At 35.7% G+C, this 26,639-nt stretch overlaps 1 protein-coding gene across 1 annotated transcript in view; it reads right to left on the minus strand.

Annotated features, from left to right (window-relative positions):
- Positions 1-26,639, minus strand: part of DIAPH3 (diaphanous related formin 3) — a 536,969-nt gene that overhangs the window by 324,592 nt on the left and 185,738 nt on the right. Inside the window, exons 10-15 of the mRNA XM_057494450.1 lie at positions 14,508-14,614; positions 14,098-14,216; positions 13,188-13,304; positions 8,228-8,346; positions 5,976-6,040; positions 151-255 (exon numbers count right to left, since the gene is read on the minus strand). Of these exons, the coding sequence (XP_057350433.1) occupies positions 151-255; positions 5,976-6,040; positions 8,228-8,346; positions 13,188-13,304; positions 14,098-14,216; positions 14,508-14,614 (632 nt within the window). The remainder of the gene's footprint in view (positions 1-150; positions 256-5,975; positions 6,041-8,227; positions 8,347-13,187; positions 13,305-14,097; positions 14,217-14,507; positions 14,615-26,639) is intronic.

Raw genomic sequence — 26,639 nt, forward strand, 5'->3', positions numbered from 1 at the left:
CATAACAGATTAGAAATATAAACATGACTATGAACACATACAAGTGAAATTAAAGTTTAAACATTTTGATGCTATGAAGATAAGACATGACCTTTGCTTTCCTGGTGTGCATTCAATACACAGATTTGCTCCGAATAGATGGTATTTTACCTTCAATTTAAAAGCCTGTAACTCTGCTTGAAGCTCATTAATCTTTGCCTCTTTTTCCTGCAGTTGAGCCTTAGTTTCTTGGTGGTCAGTAATCTCTTTTTCCAACTGAGGGAAAAAAAGAAAATGAGACAAAAAGAAAGATAGAAATGAAAAGCACTATTTTTCATAGAGAAATTCACTCAAATGATCATCAGTAGAACATAAACTTTTATTAATGTAGTGGTAGATTTTTGCTAACTCACCCACAGCCTTTCTTTAGGTCCCTCCAGGTCCCACCAAAATCATTCATTTGCAAAGGAGCAGACAAAAAGCCAGAGACAGAGTCTGTGACCTTCTTCTTTCAGTAGGGCAAACTGGCCCATAGTTATTTGCAGTCCTGGCATTTTTCTTATAAGTCCCTAAATATCATTGTGACTTTGTGCAAAATAATAGAGAGCAAAGCATTGTACTGAATCGCCTGACCCCTACATACCTTATACTTGAAACTTACCTGAAGCTTATCAATCAGACTTAAAAGAATTCCATTCCAATATTTTTTATTCATAAATAACTCCATTTTGGATGTGACAATTACTCACTTTTAACTCACAACATCATGAGATTTAAGGACCTTGATGTGGGCTCTACCCTTCAACAACAATTTAAAAGAATAAAGTCTCTCTTCTTTATCATTAATCTTTTAGAGATTAATCTTTGGGAGATAAATGATAAATTCATCTCTCAAAGTCCCTAGTGCACTATCTTGTCGGAAGTAGGCAAACAGTAGAATCTGATGAATCCAGTGAATTTTCTAATTTATATAGCCACTCATCACAAGTTCCCATCTTGCATTCAAATTGCTTTTCACCTTGCCATCATCATAACTAAAACCTGTCCTAACAGAGGTGAATTTAAATATATATGGTCTCATAATCAAGAACTAGTATTTGACTCTGTTTAAAAAAAAAAAAAGATAAAAGATGTTTAAAAACCCAACTACTTCTAAATGTAGCTTTAAAATTTTAAATACAGTCAAACCTCAATTAGAAAAATAACAATACAGAACTCAGCAATTTGCAAAGGACTTTTACTCATGAATCTTACCATCCTTAACACAAAGAGGTAGTTACCAGTCCCTCATCACTCAGCTAAGTAAAAGATGTGACAACATAAAACAGATTTCCTATCTTCAAGGCCTGAGTTATTTAGATGAAACCACACTGCCTTCCTACAATGCCTAGATAATGTTTTCCTGTTTGTTTGCTTTTTAAATAGACTTTACTTTTAGAGCAGTTTTAGGTTCCCAGAAATATTAGGCAATAGGTTCAGAGATTTCCTATATATCTCCTGCCCCACACTGTATTGCCTCCCCCTGCCCCTGTGCTTTACAGTGCCTAAAGCACAGAAAATAAACTATTTTGCATTTCACACACAAAAAAACACTCTGAAATAAGAAATATTATTAATTATGGTTACCATTTACAAGCTAGAAAAGTAAATCTTGGAGTCATGTTCTTGCCACTCTAAACCTTGTGTTCTTTTAGAAAGATAACAGAAACTATTAGGTCAAAACCATCCTAATGTCCTTCGCCTCATCCAAACCGCACTGACATTACTAGTACAGCACTTCCAAACCTTCCGAACGCTCTGGACTTCTCTCAGCTTCATCTCAAGGTCTCTACAGCTGTGCTATTCAATAGGTTAGTTACTACCCACAGAGGGCTGTTTAAATGTAAATGTAATTAATTAAATCAAATAAAGTTAAAACTTCAGTTCCTCAGTCACACTGGCCATTTTACAAGGGCACAACAGGCACACATGGCTGATAGCTAATCCATCAACACTGACTCCATAAAACAGCATCATCACCCCATGTTGGACAGGCTACTTTATAGTGTAAATACTTATAGGTACACCTCCATATTCAATCTCTCTTCCCTGTATATTCCATTACAATACTCTCCTCTGGTTTTCCTGCCAGTTCTCTGACTGTTCCTATCAATTCCTTTAGAGGTTCCTTTTCCTCAGTCAAATCCTCACCATTCTACAGGACTCTCTCCTCACCACTCTGCTGGTCTCATTTTCAAATCCATATGCTTCAATCACTGTTCATACATCAACAGCATTCAAAACCCTATCACTAGCTCAGCTTATCTGAATTCCAAAGTGCAAATCATCCCCCAAATGTATGTATTTTCAACTGCTTAAATTATATTTGTCAAGACAAACATCAACAAAAAACAGTATTTTCAAACCCCTACTACCATTCCCCCTACAAACTGTGTTTTTCAAATACTGCTGTTCTTTTTAAAGGGCAGTTCAAATAACATGACTCCTTTGCTCATAAACCTTCAGAGGCTTCATTATAAAAGCCACATTCATTAACCAAAATCTAAGATCCTCCTGGGATCTGGCCCTGAACAAACTCCCTATTTCCCATTATACAATAAACATCTAATAGCATGCCTACAGTGTTCTCCTCAAAGTGGCAGGTGCTAGAGATACAGAGCTGAACACGGTACGGTCATCGCTTTTAGTAAGCATAGCATCTGGGGGCAAAGTAAAAGCAAACTAACAACCCAAAATGTATGAAAATTACCAGCAATGGAGAGACTGGAGGTAAGTGGCGATAGACAGAAAAATGATGCTTGATCTCAAGCTTCAGAACGTGAATGGTTAGCTGGGAAGTACAGTTAGCATTTCAAATAGAGGGACTAGCACAGCCTGTAGATAAATGATAGGCAGTCCCTTGAAGGGGCCACACAGGAAGTATGAGAAAAAACCACAGGGGATGAAGTTAATAGATGCATGCAGGAATGAAACTGTTCAAAAGAATTTTACAGTAAGCCAAAAAGTGTTTTCTCTTTCCTGAAAACCATGGAGAGCAATTAAAGTATATATAATAAGGGAGTAACATGATTATATCTGCACTTTGAAAAACCAGCCTGCTGCAATGTGGAGGATGGCCTGAAAGAGAAATACTAGCAGCTTAGAAATGAGTTTAGAGGGTACTGCAGTTGTCCGGGCAGGAACTGCAAGGCCCACCTGACAAAAGGTAGAAGACGGTGTAATGGGAAAAAACAGAGCCAAGTTTTTCTTGCTCTTGCTGTTGTTATGGAACCCAGAAACAAAGAGTCAGATTGAATGAAGAAAAAGAGTGAGTGAGGGGAGTAGATCTAAAAGGATTATGATGCTGTTGCTCTGCAAGCTGGAAACAAAGTATTACACTTTGAGGGAAAAAAACGAGACTATAAATGCTGGGTGAAAAGGGGTTTTTAGGGAAAAGAAAGCTGAATTTGTTTTTGGAAATGCTAAGCTTGAGAGCACTTTAAGAAATTCAAAATAGATTTATGTATGCCTCCTTGGATATCTCACCTTGTTGCCTTCTACCTCATCCAACAGGGCTCACATTATTTATCTTTTCCTTGGGTAAATCTTCCCTGGCCACCCAAGACTAGTTGAGGATTCCTTTCCATAGGCTTATACACCACATAGAGTGTTCCTACCATAGCAATTATCACCATGGCAATTGATATAAAAATACCAAAAGGTTCTATCACACACTTAAATAACTCTCACCAAACTGGAACCCACTAATAGTGAGAATCTTTTCTATTTTATTCATCACCTTTCCAAAGCTTTACATTTATAATTAAACTCAATAACTATTTGTTGAATGAAGAGATGAGCCAATTCCTGCCAATCTTCCTTTATATGTTGAATAATTATGTCCATATCATATATTAAAGTTCCCCAATCTCCTAGGATCAAAAAATCTTTGAGAGGCCATTTTCTCTATTCTCCATTGTTAGGACTGCTCAGTGTTTACTGCTGCTTAGCAAGAAATAAAAAATTAAATTCTTAGGAGACCAAGAATGAAGGAGTTTTTCTCACAGTATCAACATGTACACTATCTTATCTCATAGGCCTTAGAATAAGTTTCAGAAGGAAAAAGGATTATTTAGGGGAACAAAGATAAAACTATCAAAATGACTAGAGTCATAATTAGTACACTCTAAAAGCATTTGTTAAATTAACTTGGCCATACTGAAAGCATCTATATTACTTACAAAGAGATAAGTTTCTACATCCTCCCCTATAAAAGGATCAGACAAAATACAAACTTTGCTTTAGCATTTTTATAATATCTATAGTCAAATCACAGTAGCTTTAGACATAAAATGAATCTCCATTAACGACATACTTTATAAAAACAGATATGATAGTCTTCTTCTCTAGAAAGAGTTACTAGAGCAATATTACACTTACAAAATTACACGCAAAAATGTCAAGAAACACAGTTAAGGTTGAGGCTCTGCTTAATTTCATTCCCTAGGGTAAATGTATTAGTCCATCTGTACAAGAAGGTTGATAATTCAATATTCTCTATGTACTTTCTGACATTTCTGGTCTTCATTTTTCAAATTTATGCACCAAAATAAAGAATGTGTCTAGCAACTATGATAGCTTCCTGCCTGAAGCAAAGTATTTACATGTGTCCTTATAAAGCTATTGGAAAAAAGTTCTTGCTGATATATACAAAAATGCTATGGCAATAGAAATCTTTTATGGAGCAAACAATATTTTCTGAGTATACCTAAGACATATAACTTCTGACTAAAAGGAGACAACTAACCTTGAACAAGGTCCTTCTTGTGCTTACATTTAAAGCTTTACAATTTTAAAACAACGTGTTGAGAAAATTATGTTTACCACTCATATACACTATACACCTAAAAATGATTATAAAAGCAAATTTATCTGGTTGCAACCAAATCAAGTGCTTCAAAGTTCACCACTACTTTCCCATAAAAAGTGAAGAGAGCATATTGAGTATCAGAGGGAGGGGTCACCTTACAACAGGAAGATCTAGCAACTGTAACACATATGATGCTTAATTTAAATGATCCATTAATTTGTTTCCTCACTAAAGTAAGTCCCTTTGAGGCAACAACAATATCATATTCACAGCTGTAATCCTAGCCTGCAGTCCCAGGCTGGTATTTAGTAACATCTCACTAAGTGTCTGGTGAACTGTAGGACTTCTTAAACAGGACACTTCCAGGTTTATCATAAGCTACTGGTAACTTATGAAACTACATTTGCAAATTGTTTTATCTTAAAAGTTTATAAGAATATACACTTCTTCCAAGATTCATTTAGGGCCTGATTCACCACAAATGTAAACTCTTGGACATGGTGCCTAACACAGAGCAAATAATACTCACTTAGTTTATGTTCATTGAGGTAGTGGTAGTAATTATTATTATTCCTCCCATGTGAGAAACCAGCCCCCAAGAATTCATATCAGATTAACTACTTCAAATGTGAAGAATCCACTAACAAATATAAAAAACAAAACAAAAATGGAAAACCTCTAATAGGTACATGCTAAGCAGAGATAAAAGCACGAAACAGTACCTTAAAGACAAACGGGTAATGGTTGGCTGGGCAGCTATACAAGAGGCTGAAACAATGAAACTGATCCTATGATACATATATGAAATGAGTACTATTAATAACTATGAAAATGACAGTTTTCTATGGTTCAATTTGATCTAATGAAGGAACTTTAACCCAAACAAAAAGCAAGTTAACCTTTCTCATAAAACTTTTAGATTTAAATGCAAGAAGATCAAGAAAAAAAGCACAGGGAAGGTCAGGGTTAGAAGTGGAGTTAAGAAGTTTTAGTTTTGTATAATGGTCTAGAAGGTCCTCTTTGGAAGGTTACATTTGTGCAGCTACCTGAAGGAGGTCAAGAGGAAAATGGGAACAAGCAGAATCCTGGAGGTAGAGCACACCTGCAGGCTCTCCACACTCTTGTGGAGTTAGTAAAAAATACTTACTTTCTTCTGAAGTTCTGATGTTTTCTCTGCAAACTCTTCTAGTTTTGCTTGATCTATGCAAATGTCTGAAATTGCAATGACAGAAAATTTTTCCTACTCCTATACTTCTTAAAATCATTACTAAAACTCTTAAAAGTTCAGAAAGAAAATCTCGGAATTAGAAATAGTGCCAGTAATAAAATAAGCAAAACAGAGAAACATAATATTATAGTATTGGAATGGAGAAGGATATTCTAAGCATGACACCAAGGCCATAAAATATAAAGGGAAAGACAAGCCCAACTACAATTTTAAATTCCTTTTAGGCAAAATAAGGAGAGAGTTCGACTGTAACTAGAATACTCAAAGGTTTCTATCATCAATCCATAAATATTTTAAAGGAAGAAGAGAAGATAATATTCAACACAGGCTAGAAAATGGGCAATAATAATGAATAGAAAATTAGGAATAACAAAACTAAAATTGCTAAAATATGAACAGCTGTTTGAGTTTTGCCAATAATATTAAAATATAAAAATTTTTAAAGAGACATAGCAAAGATTAAATAGCCCATAATGCCAAATGCTAAAGATGGCATGGAGAAACCGACTCACCTACACAACAGTGGAAGTGTAATTAAGGAAATTTGCTGATGAGTAACTAGGCAATTATGTACTAAAATTTTAAATACACATTTTCTTTCACCCAATAATTATATTTCTAGAACTTTGCTTTTAAGCAAGAATATCCATGTACAGTATTACTTAAATTTAAAATAGCAAAAACTAGAAATAAATGCCCATCAATAATAGACTGATGAAATAAGCTATGGTATACATCCATATGATGGGATCTTATGCAGAAGTAATGCATATGAATTGCCCATGATGTATTTTGTTGTTTCCTTTTTCTTTAATGAAAGCAATGAATGAACATGTTTTAAAAACTCATATTATAGAAGTGCTTATAATGCAAAGTAACAGTCAACCAAATCACTGTATTGAAAACTCAATCCCTCTTCCTAAATGTGAGTTCTCATAGCTCTTTCTGTATAAGGTTATTTGGGTGGTTAGCTTCCTAAGTCTAAATAAAATGTGTATATCATTATTTCTCATTTATCTATTATACAATATCAATATCGATATAGAAGACATTATAATTTCCTACTATAAAAGATGAAAACAGTGTTTCCTATCTAATCCCAATTGTTGATAATTATTCTTTCTATATTAGGTGGCTTTGTAGCACTAACTACTTAAACCTCAGATTCTTAAATGGAGATTATCTCTTGATTCCAACTATAATATATGAACTTATCTATACCCTATACTTTCCAACATCTGTCTCCCCTATTGCCCAACCTCATGTCTTCACTCACCTATTTATGTAAATACAGTGATAATCTCTCCTGTATCTTCTGCACTGTCTATAAGTTTACTCTAAATATTAAAAATCAATTAATACAATGAATTTATTATAACTTTGTAAATATATTTCACTTATACAGCCAAGCAGTTTTCAAATACTATATATCCTTTTCAAGAGTTCAATGTCAAACCTCTCATCCACTCAAGAAAATCATTCCTAATGTCCAAGTAGAATAAATTTTCTTTTCAGATATTATTCTAAATCATTCTAAGTTTTAGTTGGCTGCACGTTTATTTAGAGCACGTTTTTCTTCATTTCTGAGTCCCTCCCACCACCAGGAACTTCTAATTGCTTCTCTCCTATGGTCACTAATCTCTAGCTCCTTTTGCATTCTATACATTCCATACTTCTTTCCTGGTGTCAAGCATTACAAGAAAAACAAACAAACCTCACAAATAATGGATATTCTTTTTTGATGTTATACCAAAATTTGACATGTGGTAACTTCTTAAACATTAGGTTGCAATGTAGAATCATATATCTTATCCATAAATATTTTGTACTCTGCTACTTCTAAATCCATAATCTTTTTTACTCATACAGAATTTGCATCAGCCAGTGGTCACTGTTTTGTTATTACTGTGGTGAAGAATACAATACCTCCTAATATAATTTGGCGCCACTACCTTGATTCATAACAAAGTGCCAGCAGTTTTATCTGTGCAAATATCAACACAATAGAAAAGGTAAACAATGTCTTAGTATCATTATGAAAATAGTTTTGACTATTAGGATCCCCTGAAAGGGTATAAAGAACACTCAGGAATCTACAGGGTATACCATGAGAACCAACACCATAGCGCTAAACCAACATATTTCCATTTAAATAACAGAAAAATACTCACCAACGAACTGACTTAAATCTAAATCTAGTCTTTTTCGATATGTGAAGTCTGGATCCATCCCATCTCTGTGTAATACAATCTGAGATACACACTCATCAATTAATTTGAAGTATTGTTGCCTAAAACCAAGAAAAAGAATAAATATACACTCAATTTATTAGTGTACCTTTACATGAAAACAAAATATTTTGCTAAGTTTGGTTTCAAGTTCCATAATTTACTATTGCATAGTTTTCAACTGTTGATAACAGATTTAACATGGGGGTGAGAGTAAATACAATTGTCATCACTTTCCTTCTAATGATTTTAAGACCTACTTTTTACAATCTTTTAGCAAATACAGTGTGCTTTAGATATGATTTTTGTATAAAAATCAGAATCTTGACTTAATTAATAGGCAGTAAAAAAGAATATTGAAAGGAAGTGATAATGTACTTAAAATAAGTCCTCAATAAAGATTAACCTATCACTGAAGTAACTACCATTACTAAAGTAACTACCATTAATTCTCTGGGAGGTTCTCAAAACCTTACAGTGTACTTTTTTTTAAAGAATGTTTGTGGAATCAAAATAAAAACTGATACTGTAAATTATATATAATATCAAATGAATATTTCTTACTAAAAAGAAACTAGAAAAATGTAGTTTAATACTTTTTGTCCAAAAATTAGAATCCCCATGTTGTCACTATAGTTACATTCAGTCTGCTAATGTTTGTAATAATATAGAGAATATACCTTAAAACTGAAGTCAACAAATATGAAAGAAATATCCAGAAGATTTTATAAACAAAACTAAACTGAAGTTATAGAGAAGGTGGTACTGTACTAATGAGGTTCAGTCTTCCATCCCCAAGCCTCCCCCAGGACTTATTTCTTCCTTTAATATTTTTTGCACATTTCCTCTCCAAACTCTCCTCATCGTGTATGTGATGGCACCACCAGCCACTTGGACCTTCCTTCCCTATAAACTTTGCCCTACTGCCCTTGACCTATTTACCTTATACTCAATAAACCATCCATTTTGCTAAATTCACTACAAATTAACATTAGCAAAGAAGACTAAAAATGCCCATTAATTGTCATAGAGTAAAAAAGTCCAAGAAACTGTTCTTGGGTACATTCAAAGCAAGAAAGTATTACCAAATTTTACTCAACTTTCTCAACTTCTTTCAAAGAAATAATCTCCTATTCCCTAATATCTCAGCCATAATAACCACATTAACACTTAAGATACATAAATGGCACACACATTTATATCTACCATGTTTGAAAACTGAGGTGATGCGCTTTCTTTGTTTACTCTTATTCAATGCTACCTACTGTTGTTTTAATAAAAACATGTTTTAAATTACCAACACAAGCTTTTCTATGTTTAAGAAATAATTTCCTTAAATGTTTTCTTATCTCCACTATTCCCAGTTATAAGCTCATTTACAGCTGAAATTTCATGCAAATCCTCTTTTGGCAAGGCAGTTCTAGCAAAGAATAATGTAATTTTGGATTCCAGAAATGTACATCTAGAAAACAATCTCTATGAGCAATATTGGTGAGTTAGTGACTATACCACAGGAATATGTGAATGACCTAATTAAGGGACGAGCATAAATCATCATTAGTTCACCAATAAAATGTCATTTTTGCTGGATTTTTTTGAAATTATCTCTACTTTCTCTGTAGCATCTTTAACAAGTATCAGAAATTACCTCCAATGCACATTCAACTAGCATGTTTTGCACATGGCAAGTTATTATTTCTTAAAGAATTGAATTTGATCTTCTACTCCATGTTCCAAGTATCTTGCTGCATTTTTCTTGAGAGTAGGGGCTGAATTTAATATACATTCTCCAATCACATTCCATTTCACTAAAATGTTCCTTTTTGTAAATGCAAAGGTAAACAAAGATTCTAGTTTTCCTATACACTAATTCTTTTAAGTGAAAATGTACTGCATCTGCAATGAAACACTTAATTTGTAAGAGAAACTAAAAAATTATGTTTAGTCATGTCAATATTAGTTTAGAACATCCTTTCAACAAAAAATGTTCAGATAACTGAAGATTTCTAAAGAGTGAAATCCAGGTTCATCTAAGTAAAATAAAAAAATGAAGGTAAAACCCAACATTCGTAGAACTGCACACCAAAATATCATATTTTACTGCATGTAAATAAAAAGCTCAATACTTTTTAAATGACAAAAATACTACGTCAATGAACATAATTTTGACTCAGTCTTGTAATAAAAGTATACTCTCTCTAAGGATGAAAGACAACACCAGTAATAAATGAGAATTTTGCAACTTGGGGGAAAACAGATGGAACTATCTTCACTATGACAGTCATAGGAAAGACTTTTGCCTTCCTTCCTAGCAACCAAGTTTGGAACACAGACCCATGGCCTGGGGCTTAAAGAGGCAAGGGAAAATGCAACATTTAGATGAGTATTAAAGTAAAAGAGTGATAGTCAAAAGATGACCGAAATAGCTCAGCTTCTGTGCTTCACTAAGGTCACTTTTGCAATGCTACAATTTAGTATTTCTCTGAGAATCTTGATTCCACTAAAGTGATAGAATCGCTTGAGCATGCCCAGGAGAGTTGGGTTTTTTAATCTTTTTGGAAGTGAGAACACAACCACATGCCCTCCTAGAGCACAGATAAAGGGATCAGAATAATAAGACATGATCCCCACCCCTTGAAGCATTACAGACACATTCAAATATTTGAAAGCAAACAGTCTTATCTTGAATTCTTGAAAACTCAAGCAGCAAACAATCAGGTTGACAGGACCAACCACACAGGGATGAAGGATACAATTTCATTTTTAACTGCATTTAGAGAGGATATAGTTATTATAATTAGCAGTTGCAATATAATGATTTATAAAAAAACATGTTTGGCCATTCAGATGACCCAAATATATTTCTCAGATTTATATGGTCTTCATTCACAGTTCCTGAAAAGGCTCATAGTCATAAAAGCAAAATGGGTGTCTTACTATTAATGAAGGACTTCTGGACTGCACCCAAGGGTGGGAGCTGGTTGCCAGGAGGACCAACCATGTGATTAGACAGTTAGGACTTTCATTCCCACCCATGACCTCTAGGGAGGAGAAAGGGGCTAACAGTGTAATCGGGCAGTGACCAGTGATTTGGTCAATCGTGATTATGTAATGAAGCCGGTGTAAAAACCCCAAAGAGCAGCTTTTTGGTCTTCCTTTTTTTCCAGAAAGCTTCAATGCTTGGGGGACCAAAACACTTCTGAGCTAGGCCCCAAGTTCCATAAGGACAGAAACCCCTTTGTTCAGGGTCTTGCACTACTGTTGATTGACAAATATAAGTTAAGTATTTCCTGAGTTTTTTGAGCTACTACAGCAAATTAAACAAACCTATAGAGGAGGTGACTGGAACCTCCAATCTGTAGCCAGTCAGTCAGAAGCACAGTTAGCGGACTGGAGCTTGTGAGTGGCTTCTGAAGTGGCGGTGTAAGGAATGGGGGAATCAGTCTCACAGTACTGAGCCCATAATCTATGGAATCTGATGCTACCTCTGGGTATACAGTGTTAGAATTAAATTGAATTCTCAGACACCTTACTGGTGTCCAAGAACTGCTTGGTGGTGTGTGTGGAGGAAACCCCAATCCACGTTGGAACTGGAGTCAGGAACCCTAAAAGAGCAGGGTACCTGTGATTTTAAAAATCTTATTTAATCAATGTATTCGTATTTTTTATCCAGGACTTATAAATGGTAAAATATTTAAACTATTTTAATGAAATATGAGAAAGATGCAAATTAAGCATCAAAACAGGTTACTAAACTCATATTTTGGAATACTATTGGGGTTCTCCAACTTTATAAGAACAGGTAAGACGGACAATCTGTACTCATCCCAGAGAACCTAAAAAGTTTTAACATTTTTTTGACTCTTATTCTATTCACTTGTTAGGTACATTAAAAGCCTAAATTATATCCTCCAACATCACCCAGAGGACTTGATTCCACTAAAGTGATAGAATCGCTTGAGCATGCCCAGGAGAGTTGGGTTTTTTAATCTTTTTGGAAGTGAGAACACAACCACATGCCCTCCTAGAGCACAGATAAAGGGATCAGAATAATAAGACATGATCCCCACCCCTTGAAGCATGACACAGCCATAAAGAAACATGTCTTGCTAATCCTTCTGCTAAAAATAAGAGTAAGAACAGACCACTACCCACAGTATTTGAGAATGAAATTTCAGCAGTTAAATTAAAGATGACAAAGATGGTTTATATTGAAATATCTCAGCTTCCCTCATAAAACAGTAATGAAAGTGGAAAGAAGATAAAAAGAACATGCATACACCATGTGCCAGATACTCAGCTAGGAGTTTTACCCATGTTATATTTCAGCATTGTAAGAGCCTAGCAACTTAGATGCTAATACCATACATAGCTGTAGACACATAAGATAAAGACAGGATAAATCATTTATTAAACTCAAGATGGCTAGGATATAATCAAACTGGAAAAGTCATTTGTCTACCTTTTCTGATACATTAGCAATATTAAATGCAACTGTATTATTAAGGTACCTTCTAGCTACTTAAGGACTAATAAAAGCAATGTTCAGTACCTTTCACGTAACTTATAAAAAGAAGCTTATCAACATTATTCCTGCTGTCTAAGGAGTAGCCAGAAAATATTATCCATCATATGATAAACCAATAATTTGTTGCTAGTTCACATTTTAATTCAGATGAAAAGTTGTTACCATGAATCTGCTGGAGATTAAAAAGAAACAGTAATAGCATTTTAACACCATCTATCTAAATATATGCCCAGAGGAAACACTATATTCTATGAATCAATATTGTAACAAATAAAACTCTTAAAATTAGTTGCTTGCCCAGTCAAATATTAGGTGAATCTTAAAATTAATAGTTTTATTAGTGAAAGAAAACATTAAAATATAGCTTTCTCTTACCTTATAAAATAATCATTTCGGATCAGCAAAAGATGTTGAAGAATAGAAATGAAATATCCCTCTGCTTTAGTTTCTTTAACTGTGTTCCACACCATGTTATAAACATCATACGCTTCAGTAAATTGATTAAGGAATATGTGGGTTTATTTAACCTCTCTACACAACAACTGCAATAATATCTGTTCAGGAAGACTTTGAAAAGTTATTGTCTTAGCCTAAAATAGGTGTCATGTATATTCAACATAGGATAAACCACAGGTAGTTAGGATTGCAAGTAAAGGAAAACTGTGTGCAAATGACAACATGACCTGACGTTTCTGGCTTCTCCTCTGTAATTAACTCCAACCAATCTGCCTCTCTCAAGCCAAGATGCTGCTGGCAACAAGAGTAGTGGGCAGCTGGCTCTGAATACTGAATTGGGTTGGATAGGGGTGGGGTGTTCCCTGACCAAGAGAGCTGGCATCAGGCATTTTCTACCATGAAGAAGCCCCAGGGAGGATAGGAACCTGGTAGACCTCTACAAAAGCACAGACATCTGCAGACACAAAGGCCCATATGAGTTAAGTACCAAGGTGTAGGGCAGGAACTAAACAGTGCACTAACTGTACCCTACTCCTAATGCTGGTAAGCACTGTGGGGAGGGGAGGTGACAAACATAGAAAGAAAGAACAGACTGCACACATACATGGAGGACTAACAGAACTCATCTGTAGGTTATAACATCCATTGACATATGTATGCATTCATAAAAACACACATAAACTAGTATGATTTATATGAACATCATTCTCATTCATAAAGGTTGCTTTAATATTATTTATATAGAAATAGCTTCAGAAGTTTAATATTTTGTGGAAAGGGGGCACCAGTAGTTTTATATATTTGACTAGACTTGAGAACAAAAGGATATTCAAGTTCAGCTCTAATATCGTTGAGGCGATGGGAGAACTCAATCAAATCTTCTTCCTTATGTTCATCAAAGACTTTAAGTTGGATATCCAGGCCATCATTCTTAATACACTGTAAATTCTAGGCATATTAAATAGAAATTATGATGAACAGTTTTGTTTCTAATAACGAAAAAGAATTAATGAGAAAACACATAAACAATAAACTAACCTTTCAACTTGATTTATAGCACTCAAATGCTTTAAGTGTTAAATAATACTCAAATCTTATCTATATTTCAAAAATAGATTTTTATAGTCAAGCCTTTTTTCCCCACAGACAAATTACTCTTGAAGGTAATTTATCTAAATTTCCCCCTATTCAAGTACTCCTGTAATTTAAATATTAATAAGGAGACTGCAGGGCACTTACTGGCAATATCTCTTTCAATCCACAGCGCATAAATTCATTTCTGATGTGAAGCCTGGAGTCCAGATCATCAGGAGACGTAACAAGGGCATTGATGAGCTGCATACATGCTACCTACAACAGATCACAGTGAGACGTACACTTGGATCCCAACATTAAAAAGAGTAACAGAACTGAAACATCAAGGTTTTGTTCCAAGTATTAGCAAATCTCATCCTTCACAGGACAGTCTATTAAAACACTAACTTGTCTATAAAATATTTTAGTCAATTATAAATTATACAAGAAATTCATTTCAGTGGCGTTTTTTTTTTCCATTTACTTGTGGGTCTTGAAAGGGAGAGGAGAGATGGAGAAACATCAAGTATTGGCACTGTTCCATAAAAAATTCACTCTAACCAGAAGTTCTTGTCCAAAAATATCATTCTGTGCACATGCAACATAAATGCAACACATCCTAGTTGAAAAACTATGAATCTCTATTGGATAGATGACACCTAAAACAGGATAATAGGATAACTTGAGATTCATTCATCAGGGATAGTACAAAGTCCTGAAGACTTCAGGATCATCAAAGTACAGTAAATCTGGCTAATAGGGTTGTTATAATCAAAAACTATATTACGGACACTGCACAATTACTAGAAGTTAATTTTCCAGGCAGTGGTTCTTACATGTTGGCAAAAATTCAAAATTACTCTGTTATGTTTATTAGAAAAGCATAAAGAAATAATATAGCTAACTAAATCCTTTAGCATATCCTTTCCATGATAAAAATAAAAAAATCACTGTATTTTCCTGTTCATATTTACACTCCAACTTTCAGCCTCTAACCTTTTATCCCTGGCTGAAATATATCTTCCATTATCAAAAATCCATACAGTGGAAGCAAAAGCGATTGCCTCTAGAGAAGTGGAAGTGTTCTCTGTGTTGATGTTATTTTTCTAAGTCTACATTTTACTAAAGTCTAATAGGAAAGACCAGTCTACTGATCAATATGTTTAACCTCATGCTGTTACCTAAATTATCCTTTCTCCATCCCTTAAGGCATGGTTTATGCGAATTTAAAATACAGTTTTTGGATTAAGACACCAACAGGAGTCTCAGTTCCTGCTGGCTGAAAAATACCGTAATTGTTGTATTTGGTAACTAAACACTAAAATCTGACCAGCATGCCTCTGCTGTCAAAACTTAAGACTGTTTAAAGTGAGGATAGGAAAACTGCCAGAAAAGAAAGAAGAAGGAAAACATATTAAAAAGAAAAAAAAAAAGAAGTAGAAACTTAAAACCAAGTCTACCTTCCCAGTATATGTTCACTCAGTTATATACAGTTCATGTCAAAAAGTCAACTTTAAAAATGCTTTCTTTCCACTTCCTTGCCAGTCATTACCTGTTATCCACAAATGTTCTTTCCAACAAAACTATGCAATTTGAAAAGCTCTCAAACAGCATATAAATAATGTTTCTCTACGTTCAGAGAAATTAAATGAGTATTAGTCACCAGATTTCCAGAAAAGATGCAAATTATAGACAACTCAAAGAAAGCAGCAAAAATGAGCAACATACAAATTAGCAGCAAATATCACCTAAATGGAAAGTAGTCAGGTGTAGAACAGTAGCATGAAATCAAGGAGAAAGAAGGGAAAAGGAAAATCCAAATTATTTCTAATAAACATTCTAAAAGGCAATTTTCCATAAAAGGAAAAATAGGAAATTGATTTAAGCTGTAATGAATTTAAATAATTATTTAAAATCCCTTCACAATTCCAGTGGTAATTTGCCATTATCATGACTTATAACCACTCTTTGATTAATTTATATCATGGAAGCATGTCTATGAATATATGTAAGTATAGAGCAAAATTTATTGTTTCCTTACAGATAAATTCTATAACCAAGGTAAAAACCAGAGAGTTCTTTTTGGGTTTTTAACATATAGATTGAGATACGTAGACTTATTTTATTTCATAATTCCACACTAATACAGCATACCAGCAGAAGTGGGTGCCAATCTGGCATCTATACCATATAAGTCATTTCCTAGACACAGTGAAAAAGGCTCAGGAAATAAAAAATGTAAGCAGGACATGTTACCTACCCTAAGCAGGACATGTTGCCTACCATAATAAAGATTAATAGATACAATGATAAAAAAAAATTCTGTGTACTAAAAGATATATGTTTTGTATATAAAGAGAATATGGAAATACTATATAAAAACAAGGACAGTAACAGCACTGACTCTTAAGGATTAATAGGAAGGCAGCCTGACATAGAGGAAGTCCAACATACTCCAAAAAGACAAATTAACGTGGTCACAGATATGGGCCCTTTTGCTGAATTAGAAGGAATTCTGATTTTCTGAATAGTTTGTGAGGATGGGAAAGGGGAGAGTAGAGGAAGGAGTCAGTACAAATGAGGCTGCAACACCTAGCAGGCCAGATGAGGCAGGCCCTTGTGTGCCAAGTCAGGAAATGCAGGTTCAACTAGCAATAGGAGAAACCATACGGGACCTTATGCCAAGGAGAGGCAATAATGGAGATATCAGATAAAAGGTAAGAAGCTATTGCAGAAGTAACGTTTGTGAGCAATGAGGAGGGCTTCAACAAGATTTGAAATAGAAACATGAAAACCAAGAAGATTTGATAGTTAGATGGACAAGGGGTTGAAGCAGAAGAAAAGGATTTACAAGAGTCCTCCTACCTTTGTCAATCCATTAGATAGGAAGTAGTACCATTAACAGAGATACAAAATGCAAGAAGAGAAGCAAGTTTTAAAGGAGAATAGGGTAAACGACACATTGAAATTTCTGAGATTGAAAGGTAAGTTGGAATATTCCGTTCATTAAAAAAAAGTTATTGAGTACATAGCCTGTATCAGCTAGGGATATTAACAGAGACTCAAAAAAAAATGAGATTGTAGTATTCACCTGAAAGAATAAATCACCATGCTCTGCTTGCTGTTCCAGAAATGTAGCATATGTGATCTCCATTAATTTGCATTATGCCATGTTAATTATTTCAAAAGCTTCACTTACCTCTGGAACTGATGGTGGTGAAAAAACAAAGAGCTTCTACCCTCCTGGAATATCCTAAGTTAACTAAAGGCTCGATCTTTGGGCATCAGAATGCAGTTCACTCTGTTTACTAGCTCATGCATTTCATTCTTTCAAAGCCTATTTATCACTGCTTACTAAGCAGTGGGTGCTAGGGATACAGCTATGAAAAAAAGATAGAAAGCAACTATTAGAGAAAAAGAGGAGTCAAAATTAAATCCAAATTTTTTGGCCTGAGAAGTTCTGAGGATAAAATTATCATTTACCAAGGAAATATTTCATTAAACTAAGAGAAACAGGCTTGGAAAGATCAGGAGAGTTCACTTTCAGAGATGTTAAGTTGGAAATGCTTGTTAGTGATCCACATCAGAAAAAGAAGAGAAGGAAAGTGAATATAAGAGAATCTAGGTAAACAAAGATTATCACAGGGAGATTGGCTTAAAGATAGCAGCAAGAGAGTGGACAGAAACCTCCTCCCAAAACCAAATATAATATGAAAATACAGCAAATACAATTAACCCTAAAAGAGGAACATGAAAGAAGGCTGCGATATAGACTGCATACATCTGGGGAAAAGAGCAGACCTCACAGAAAAGGGTAAAATGCCAAGGCAACGATCCAGCAGAACCCAAGCCATTCCCACACCCCAGCTCACTGGAGAGAGGAAGAGAAACAAAGCAGGGAGGGAGTAGAGGCTTCGGACAGCTGAACACCCAGCCCTGGAGATCTGCCCTGGAAGCACTAACCTACCTACATTACATGTTGCTATGGATATTAGGGGGTTGGCAAGCTAAGACAGGCAGAATACTTAGAAACTGAAATTCTAGATGTTTGGGGACAACAGGTAGCCACAACCAGCCACTCTGGGACAAAAGACAGGCAGACACTCTGAGAGACTACCCAACAGTGAGAGGGCTACTAAAGGGGTGAAGACGGCACAGAGCTGGCTGCTCAGGAAAAGGGACAAATGCACAAAATTGTCCCAGCACACTCAACCAGGAGGTTGGGAACTTTCAGGACCTTCAGGAGATCCATCACAATGGCTGGTAATGCAGCCCTGAGGCCCCACACCATGCAAAACAGCATGCCGCTAAATCCTCCGGATATGCACTGGCTTGAAACCTGCTCCCCCACCATTGCACCAGGAAAGCCAGAGGGTGGCCCTTCCGAAAGTAGCTACAAGGGTATAGCAAACAGGCTCCTCCATAAATGCATGATTCACTGGTCCTGACAGTGTAGGCAGGCAATGCAGCTGGAGAGGAGAGAGTTATAACCTCCTGGCAGGCACTAGCACCGCTCACCTGTGGCCCCTACCATCACTCCAGGGGCAAAGCAGCTCCAGAGAGTAGAGCTCTGGGCACTAGAGTGCTTGGCCTACACCAAGTAATTATTATAAATATGAAACATCAAAAAAAAAAAACAGGTACAAAACAAAATTCCACAAACACCATTAAATGGGCCAAGAGAAACTGAACACACCAACATTCCTGAAAAAGATTTCAAAATTAAAATCATAAACATGCTCATGGAGGTACAGAAAAATATTCATGAAATAAGGGACAAATTTAGGATGGAGATTCAATCACGGAGAAATTACATATCTGAAATGAAACATACAAGGGAGGGATTTAAAAGCAGATTAGATGAAGTAGATGAGATAGTAAATGAAATAGATATTACAGAACAGGAAAACAATGAAGATGAGACACAGACAGAAAAAAGGAACTCTAGAAATGAAATAATTTGAGAGAACTGTGTGACCAATCCAAACAGAACAATATTCACACTACAGGGATATGAGAAGAAGAAGAGAGAGAAAAAGGGATAGAAACTGTCTTTGAAGAAATAATTGCTGAAAACTTCCAAAATATAGGGAAGAAGGTAATCTCTCAGGCTATGGAGGTACACAGATCTCCCAACAAAAGGGACTCAAGGAAAACAACACAGAGACATATAATAATTAAAATGGCAAATATCAAGGATAAGAAAAGACTTTTAAAAGAAGCCAGAGAGAGAAAATACCATATAAAAAGGAAAGCCCCTCAGGCTATCATCAAACTTCTCAGCAGAAACCTTACAGGCCAAAGGGAGTGGCGTGATATATTTAATGCAATGAAACAGAGGGCATAGAACCAAGACTACTCTACCTGGAAAAATTATAATTTATTTGAAGGAGGGATTAAACAGATTCCAGATAAGCAAAAGCTGAGAAAATTTACCTCCCACAAACCATCACTACAGAGTATTTTGGAGGAGCTGCTATAGATGGAAGTGTTCCTAATACTAAATAGCTGTCATGTCACCAGAGGTAATAAAAGCACAGTAAAGGAAGTAGAACAATTTAATTACTAAGCAGATGCAAAAACAAATCAACTATCCCGAAAGACAGTAAAGGGATAGACAAAGAGTATAGAATATGATACCTAATAGATAAAGAATGGAGAAAGAAGAAAAAGGAGGAAAAAAAAACCTTTAGGTTGTGTGTGTAAAAACATACTAAGTGAGTTAAATTAGACAGATAGTAAGGGGATTACCTTTGAACCTTTGGTAACCACGAATCTAAAGCCTACAATGGCAATAAGTACATGCCTATCAATAATCACCCTAAATGCAAATGGTCTGAATGCACCAATCAAAAGACAGAAAGTTACTGAATGGATAAAAAAACAAGACCCACCTATATGCTGTCTACAAGAGACTCACTTCAAACCCAAAGACATACAGAGACTAAAAGTGAAGGTATGGAAAAAGATATTTGATGCAACTAATAGGGAAAAAAAACAGGAGTTGTAGTACTTGTATTGAACAAAATAGACTTCAAAACAAAGAAACTAACAAGAGACAAAGAAGGACATCATATAATGAAAAAGGGATCAGTCCACCAAGAGGATATAATAACCATTATAAATATCTATGGAAAAAAAACAGGAGCACCTACATACATGAAACAAATACTAACAGAATTAAAGGGGGAAATAAAATGCAGTGCATTCATTTTAGGAGACATCAACATATCAGTCAATCCAAAGGACAAATCAAGCAGAGAGAATTAAGTAAGGAGACAAAGGCACTGAACAACACATTAGAACAGATGGACCTATCAGACATATCCAGAAAACTCCTTCCAAAAGCAACAGGATACACACTCTTCTCAAGTGCACATGGAACACTTTCAGGATAGATAATATACTAGGCCACAAAAAAAGCCTCAGTAAATTCAAAAAGATTGAAATTGTACCAACCAGCTTCTCAGACCACAAAGGTATGAAACTAGAAATAAATTACACAAAGAAAATGAAAAAGCCTAAAAGCACACCGAGTATTAACAACATGCTCTAAATAATCAATAGATCAATGATGAAATAAAAACAGAGATCAAGCAATATATGGAGACAAAGTACAACAATAATTCAACACCACAAAATGTGTGGATCACAGTGAAGGCAGTGCATGCTAAGAGGGAAGTATACTGCAATACATGCCTACCTCAGGAAAGAAGAACAATCCCATATGAACAGTCTAAACTCACAATTAACGAAACAAGAGAAAGAAGAACAAATGAGGCCCAAAGTCAGTAGAAGGATGGACATAATAAAGATCAGAGAAGACATTTTTAAAAATCGAGAAGAATGAAACAATGGAAAGAATCAACGAAAGCAGGAGCTGATCCTTTGATAAAATAAACAAAATAGATAAATCTCTAGCCAGATTTATCAAGAAATAAAGAGAGTCTACAAATATAAACAGAAACAGAAATGAGAAAGAAAATATCATGACGGACACCACAGAAATACAAAGAATTATTAGAGAATACTATGAAAAATTATGTGCAGACAAACTGGATAACTAAAAAGAAATGGACAACTTTCTACAAAAGACAACCTTCCAAGGCTGACCCAGAAAGAAACAGAAATCTAAACAGACCAATTACCAGCAATGAAATTGAAATGGTTATCAAAAAACTACCTAAGAACAAAACTCTGGGCCCAGACAGTTTCACTGCTGAATTTTATCAAACATTTGATGAAGATCTAATACCCATCCTCCTTAAAGTTTTCCAAAAAGTATAAGAGGAAGGAATACTAGCAAACTCATTCTACGAGGCCAGCATCACTCTAATACCAAAATCAGGCAAAGACACCACAAAAAAGAAAATTACAGACCCTCATCTCCGATAAACATACATGCAAAAATACTCAACAAAATATTAGCAAACCGAATTCAAAAATACATCAAAAAGATCATCCACCATGATCACATAGGATTTATTCAAAGGATGCAAGGATGGTACAAAATTCAAAAATCCATTAACATCATCCACCACATCAACAAAAAGAAGGACAGAAACCACATGCTCATCTCCATAGATGCTAAAAAAGCATTTGACAAAATTCAACATCCATTCATGATAAAAACTCTCAACAAACTGGGTATAGAGGGCAAGTACCTCAACATAATAAAGGCCATATATATTACATACCCACAGTCAACATCATACTTAACAGCAAAAAGCTGAAAACTTGTCCTTTATGATCAGGAAAAAGACAAGGTTGCCATTGTTCCCCACTTTTGTTCAAGATTATAGTGAAGGTCCTAGCCGCAGCAACCAGACAACACAAAGAAATAAAAGATACCCAGATTGGTAGGGAAGAAGTTAAACTCACTTTTTGCAGATGAGATGATATTGTATATAAAAAACCCTAAAGAATTCACTCCAAACTACTAGAAATATTAACTGAATTCAGCAAAATTGCAGGATACAAAATCAATACACAGAAATCTGTTGCATTCCTATATACTAACGATGAAGTAGAAAAAAGAGAAATCAGGAATACAAGTCCATTTACAAATGCATCGAAAAAAAAATACCTAGGAATAAACCTAACCAAGGAAGTGAAAGACATATACCAGGAAAACTAAAAGACACTCATGAGAGAAATTAAAGAAGATACCAATAAATGGAAACACATCCCATGCTCATGGATAGGAAGAATTAATATTGTTAAAATGGCCATACTGCCTGAAGCAATCTACAGATTCAATGCAATCCCTATCAAAATTCCAACAGCATTCTTCAGTGAACTAGAGCAAATAGTTCTCAAATTCACATGGAACCACAAAAGACCCCAAATAGCCAAAGCAATCCTGAGAAGGAAGAATAAAGCTGGGGGTAAATTCCAAGGAGTGGGATTCTCAATTATGTTCCCCAACTTCAAGCTCTACTACAAAGCCAAATTTAATCAAGACAAGTTGGTACTGGCACAAGAACAGAAAAATAGACCAATGGAACAGACTAGAGAGCCCGGATATAAACTTAACCATATATGGTCAATTAATATATGATAAAGGAGCTATGGACATACAGTTGGAAAATGACAGCCTCTTCAACAACTGGTGTTGGCAAAATTGGACAGCTACATTCCAGAGAATGAAACTGAATTATTGTATAACACCATACACAAAAGTAAACTCGAAATGGATCAAATACCTGTATGTAAGTCCTGAAAGCATAAGACTCTTAAAGACAACATAGGCAAAAATCTCCTGAATATAAGCATGAGCAACTTCTTCCTGAACACATCTCCTCAAGAAAGGGAAACAAAAGCAAAAATGAACACATGGGACTACATCAAACTGAAAAGCTTCTGTACGGCAAAGGACACCATTAACAGAACAAAAAGGCATCCTACAGTATGGAAGAATATATTTGCAAATGACATATCTGACAAGGGGTTAACATCCAAAATATATAAAGAACTTACATTCCTCAACACCCAAAAAGCAAATAACCTGATTAAAAAATGGGCAGAGGATATGAAGAGATAGTTCTCCAAAGAAGACATTCAGATGGCCAGCAGGCACATGAAAAGATGCTCCACATCACTAATCATCAGGGAAATGCAAATTAAAACCACAATGAGATATCACTTCACACGAGTAAGGACGGCCAGCATCCAAAAGACTAGGAACAACAAATACTGGTGAGGATGTGGAGAAAGGGGAACCCTCCTACACTACTGGTGGGAATGTAATTCAACCATTGTGGAAATCAATATGGAGGTTCCTCAAAATCTAAAAATAGAAATACAATTTGACCCGGAATCCCACTCCTTGGAATTTACCCAAAGAATACAAGTTCTCAGTTTCAAAGACATATGCACCCGTGTGTTTATTGCAGCACTATTTACAATAGCCAAGAAATGGAAGCAGCCTAAGTGCCCATCAGTAGATGAATAGACAAAGAAAAGGTGATACATATATACAATGGAATACTACTCAGCCATAAGGAAGAAACAAATCCTACCATTTGTAAAAACATGGATGGAGCTGGAGGATATTATGCTCAGTGAAATAAGCCAGATGGAGAAAGACAAGTGCCAAATAATTTTCCTCATTTGTGGAGTATAACAATGAAGCAAAACTGAAGGAACAAAACAGCAGCAGACTCAGAGACTCCAAGAAGGGACTGGTGGTTAACAAAGGGGAGGGATGTGGGAGGGTGGGTGGGACGGGAGGGAGAAAGAGATTGAGGGAGATTATGTTTAGTATACATGGTGTGAGGAGTCACAAGGAAGACAGTGTAGCACAGAGAAGACAAATAGTGAATCTGTGGCATCTTACTACACTGATGGACAGTGACAGCATTGGGGTATGGGTGGGGATTTGATAATATGGGTAAATGTAGTAACCACATTGTTTTTTCATGTGAAACATTCATAAGAGTATATATCAATAACACCTTAATAAAAAAAAAAAGACAATTTGGTACTGGCACAAGAATAGACCCATATATCAGTGGAACAGAAATGAGAGCCCAGATATAAACCCATGCATATATGGTCAATTAATATACAATAAAAGGAGCCATGGATATACAGTGGGGAAATGACAGCCTGTTCAACAGCTGGTGTTGGCAAAACTTGACAGCTACATTCCAGAGAATGAAACTGGATTATTTTCTAACTCCATACACAAAAGTAAACTCAAAATGGATCAAAGAACTGAATGTAAGTCATGAAATCATAAAACTCTTAGAAGAAAATATAGGCAAACATCTCTTGAATATAAACATGAGCAACTTTTTCCTGAATGCATCTCCTCGGGCAAGGGAAACAAAAACGAAAATGAACACATGGGACTATATCAAACTAAAAAGCTTCTGTACAGCAAAGGGCACCATCAGCAGAACAAAAAGACACCCTACAGTATGGCAGAATATATTCGTAAGCAACATATCCGACAAGGAGTTAACACCAATAATATATAAAGAATTCACGCACTTCAACACCCAAAAAGCAAATAACCCAATTAAAAAATGGGCGGACGATGTAAACAGATACTTCTCCAAGGAAGAATTTCAGATGGCCAACATGTATATGAAAACATGCTCACATCGCTAATTATCAGGGAAATGCAAACTGAAACCATAATGAGCTATCACCTCACACCAGTAAGGATGACCAGCATCTAAAAGACTAGGAACAACAAATGCTGGCGAGGATGCGGAGAAAGGGAAACCCCCCTACACTGTTGGTGGGAATATAAATTAGTTCATCCATTGTGGAAAGTAGTAGGCAGGTTCCTTAAAAAGTAAAAATTGAAATACCATTTGACCCAGGAATTCCACTTCTAGGAATTTACCCAAAGAAAACAAGATCCCAGACTCAGAAAGACAAATACACCCCTATGTTTACCACAGCACTATTTATAATAGCCAAGATATGGAATCAACCTAAGTGTCCATCATTAGATGAATGACTAAAGAAGATGTGGTACATATACACAATGGATATTATTCAGCCATAAGAAGAAAACAAATCCTACCATTTGCAACAACATGGATGGAACTAGAGGGTATAATGCTCAGTGAAATAAGCCAGGTAGAGAAAGACAAGTACCAAATGATTTCCCTCATTTGTGGAGTATAACAATGAAGCAAAACTGAAGGAACAGAAGAGCAACAGTCTCACAGACTCCAAGAAGGAACTAGTGGTTACCAAAGAGGAGGATTGGGGGAGGGTGGGTAGAGAGGAAGAGAGAAGGGGAGTGAGAATAATGACTGGCACACATGGTGTGTGGGTGGGTCACAGGGAAGACAGTGTAACACAGAGAAGACAAGTAGTGACTCTGTGGCATCTTACTATGCTGATGGACAGTGACTGCAATGGGGTGTGGGGGGGACTTGATAATATGGGTGAATGTAGTAACCACAATGTTTTTCATGTGAAACCTTCATAAGAGTCTATATCAATGATACCTTAACTAAAAAAAAAAAAAAGGAAAGATTGTCCTAGCAACTGTATGTAAAACCCAAGATCCTAGATGGAATCATTTAGGAAGCAGTAGAGAGGAAAGAGGAGGTACCAGAACTGATCGGGCATTTCAATTGTAGGTTTTGATTTGCAGCTTGGGGAAGTAAAGTTCAAAAGCTATCAACCAGAGAGAAGAAAAACAAGGAGACTGCAGTGCCCTGAAGTATGGCAGGAAAGTGTCTCCACAGGGAGAGTGATCAACTGTGTCACATGCTCTAATAGGTCACAGAAGAAGACCAAATCAACTGCCACTAAATACGACAAATTGGTAACTTGACAGTAAGTTTCTACAAAGGGACAGAATTGTTGTTCCAAGCAGAAAAACACTTGCCTTTTCACATGTATCTTATCCAACCAGTAAACAAAACCTTACAGCTAAAATTGGCTCTAAAATATTCTCCTTCTTGCTCCATTTATACCTTACATAAGAAAAAGTATTTTTAACATAACTTCTAGCTAGAGGGTTATGTGTATGTGTGCACATGTGTGTGTGTCAAAATATGTGTATGTCCATCTAGGATTTAGAATGGTTGAGGATTTCCCCAAGAGCAGCAGTGGACTCCCACTACAAGGGCTGAGACCGGCAACGCCACACTGCCAAAGATTAGAAAAATGAGCAGCTAAAACTGTAATTACAAATAGTGGAACAAATGTCAGCCATGTCATAAACTAGAAAGTCAAGTCACGTAAAAGGGGACAAAGTGGATAAATTGCAAACAGAAATTTCAAAGATATTCAATATTAGGGATAGAGCTGGTTAATGGCAAT

This window comes from Manis pentadactyla, chromosome 17, assembly GCF_030020395.1.
Source record: "Manis pentadactyla isolate mManPen7 chromosome 17, mManPen7.hap1, whole genome shotgun sequence".
Classification (NCBI taxonomy): domain Eukaryota; kingdom Metazoa; phylum Chordata; class Mammalia; order Pholidota; family Manidae; genus Manis; species Manis pentadactyla.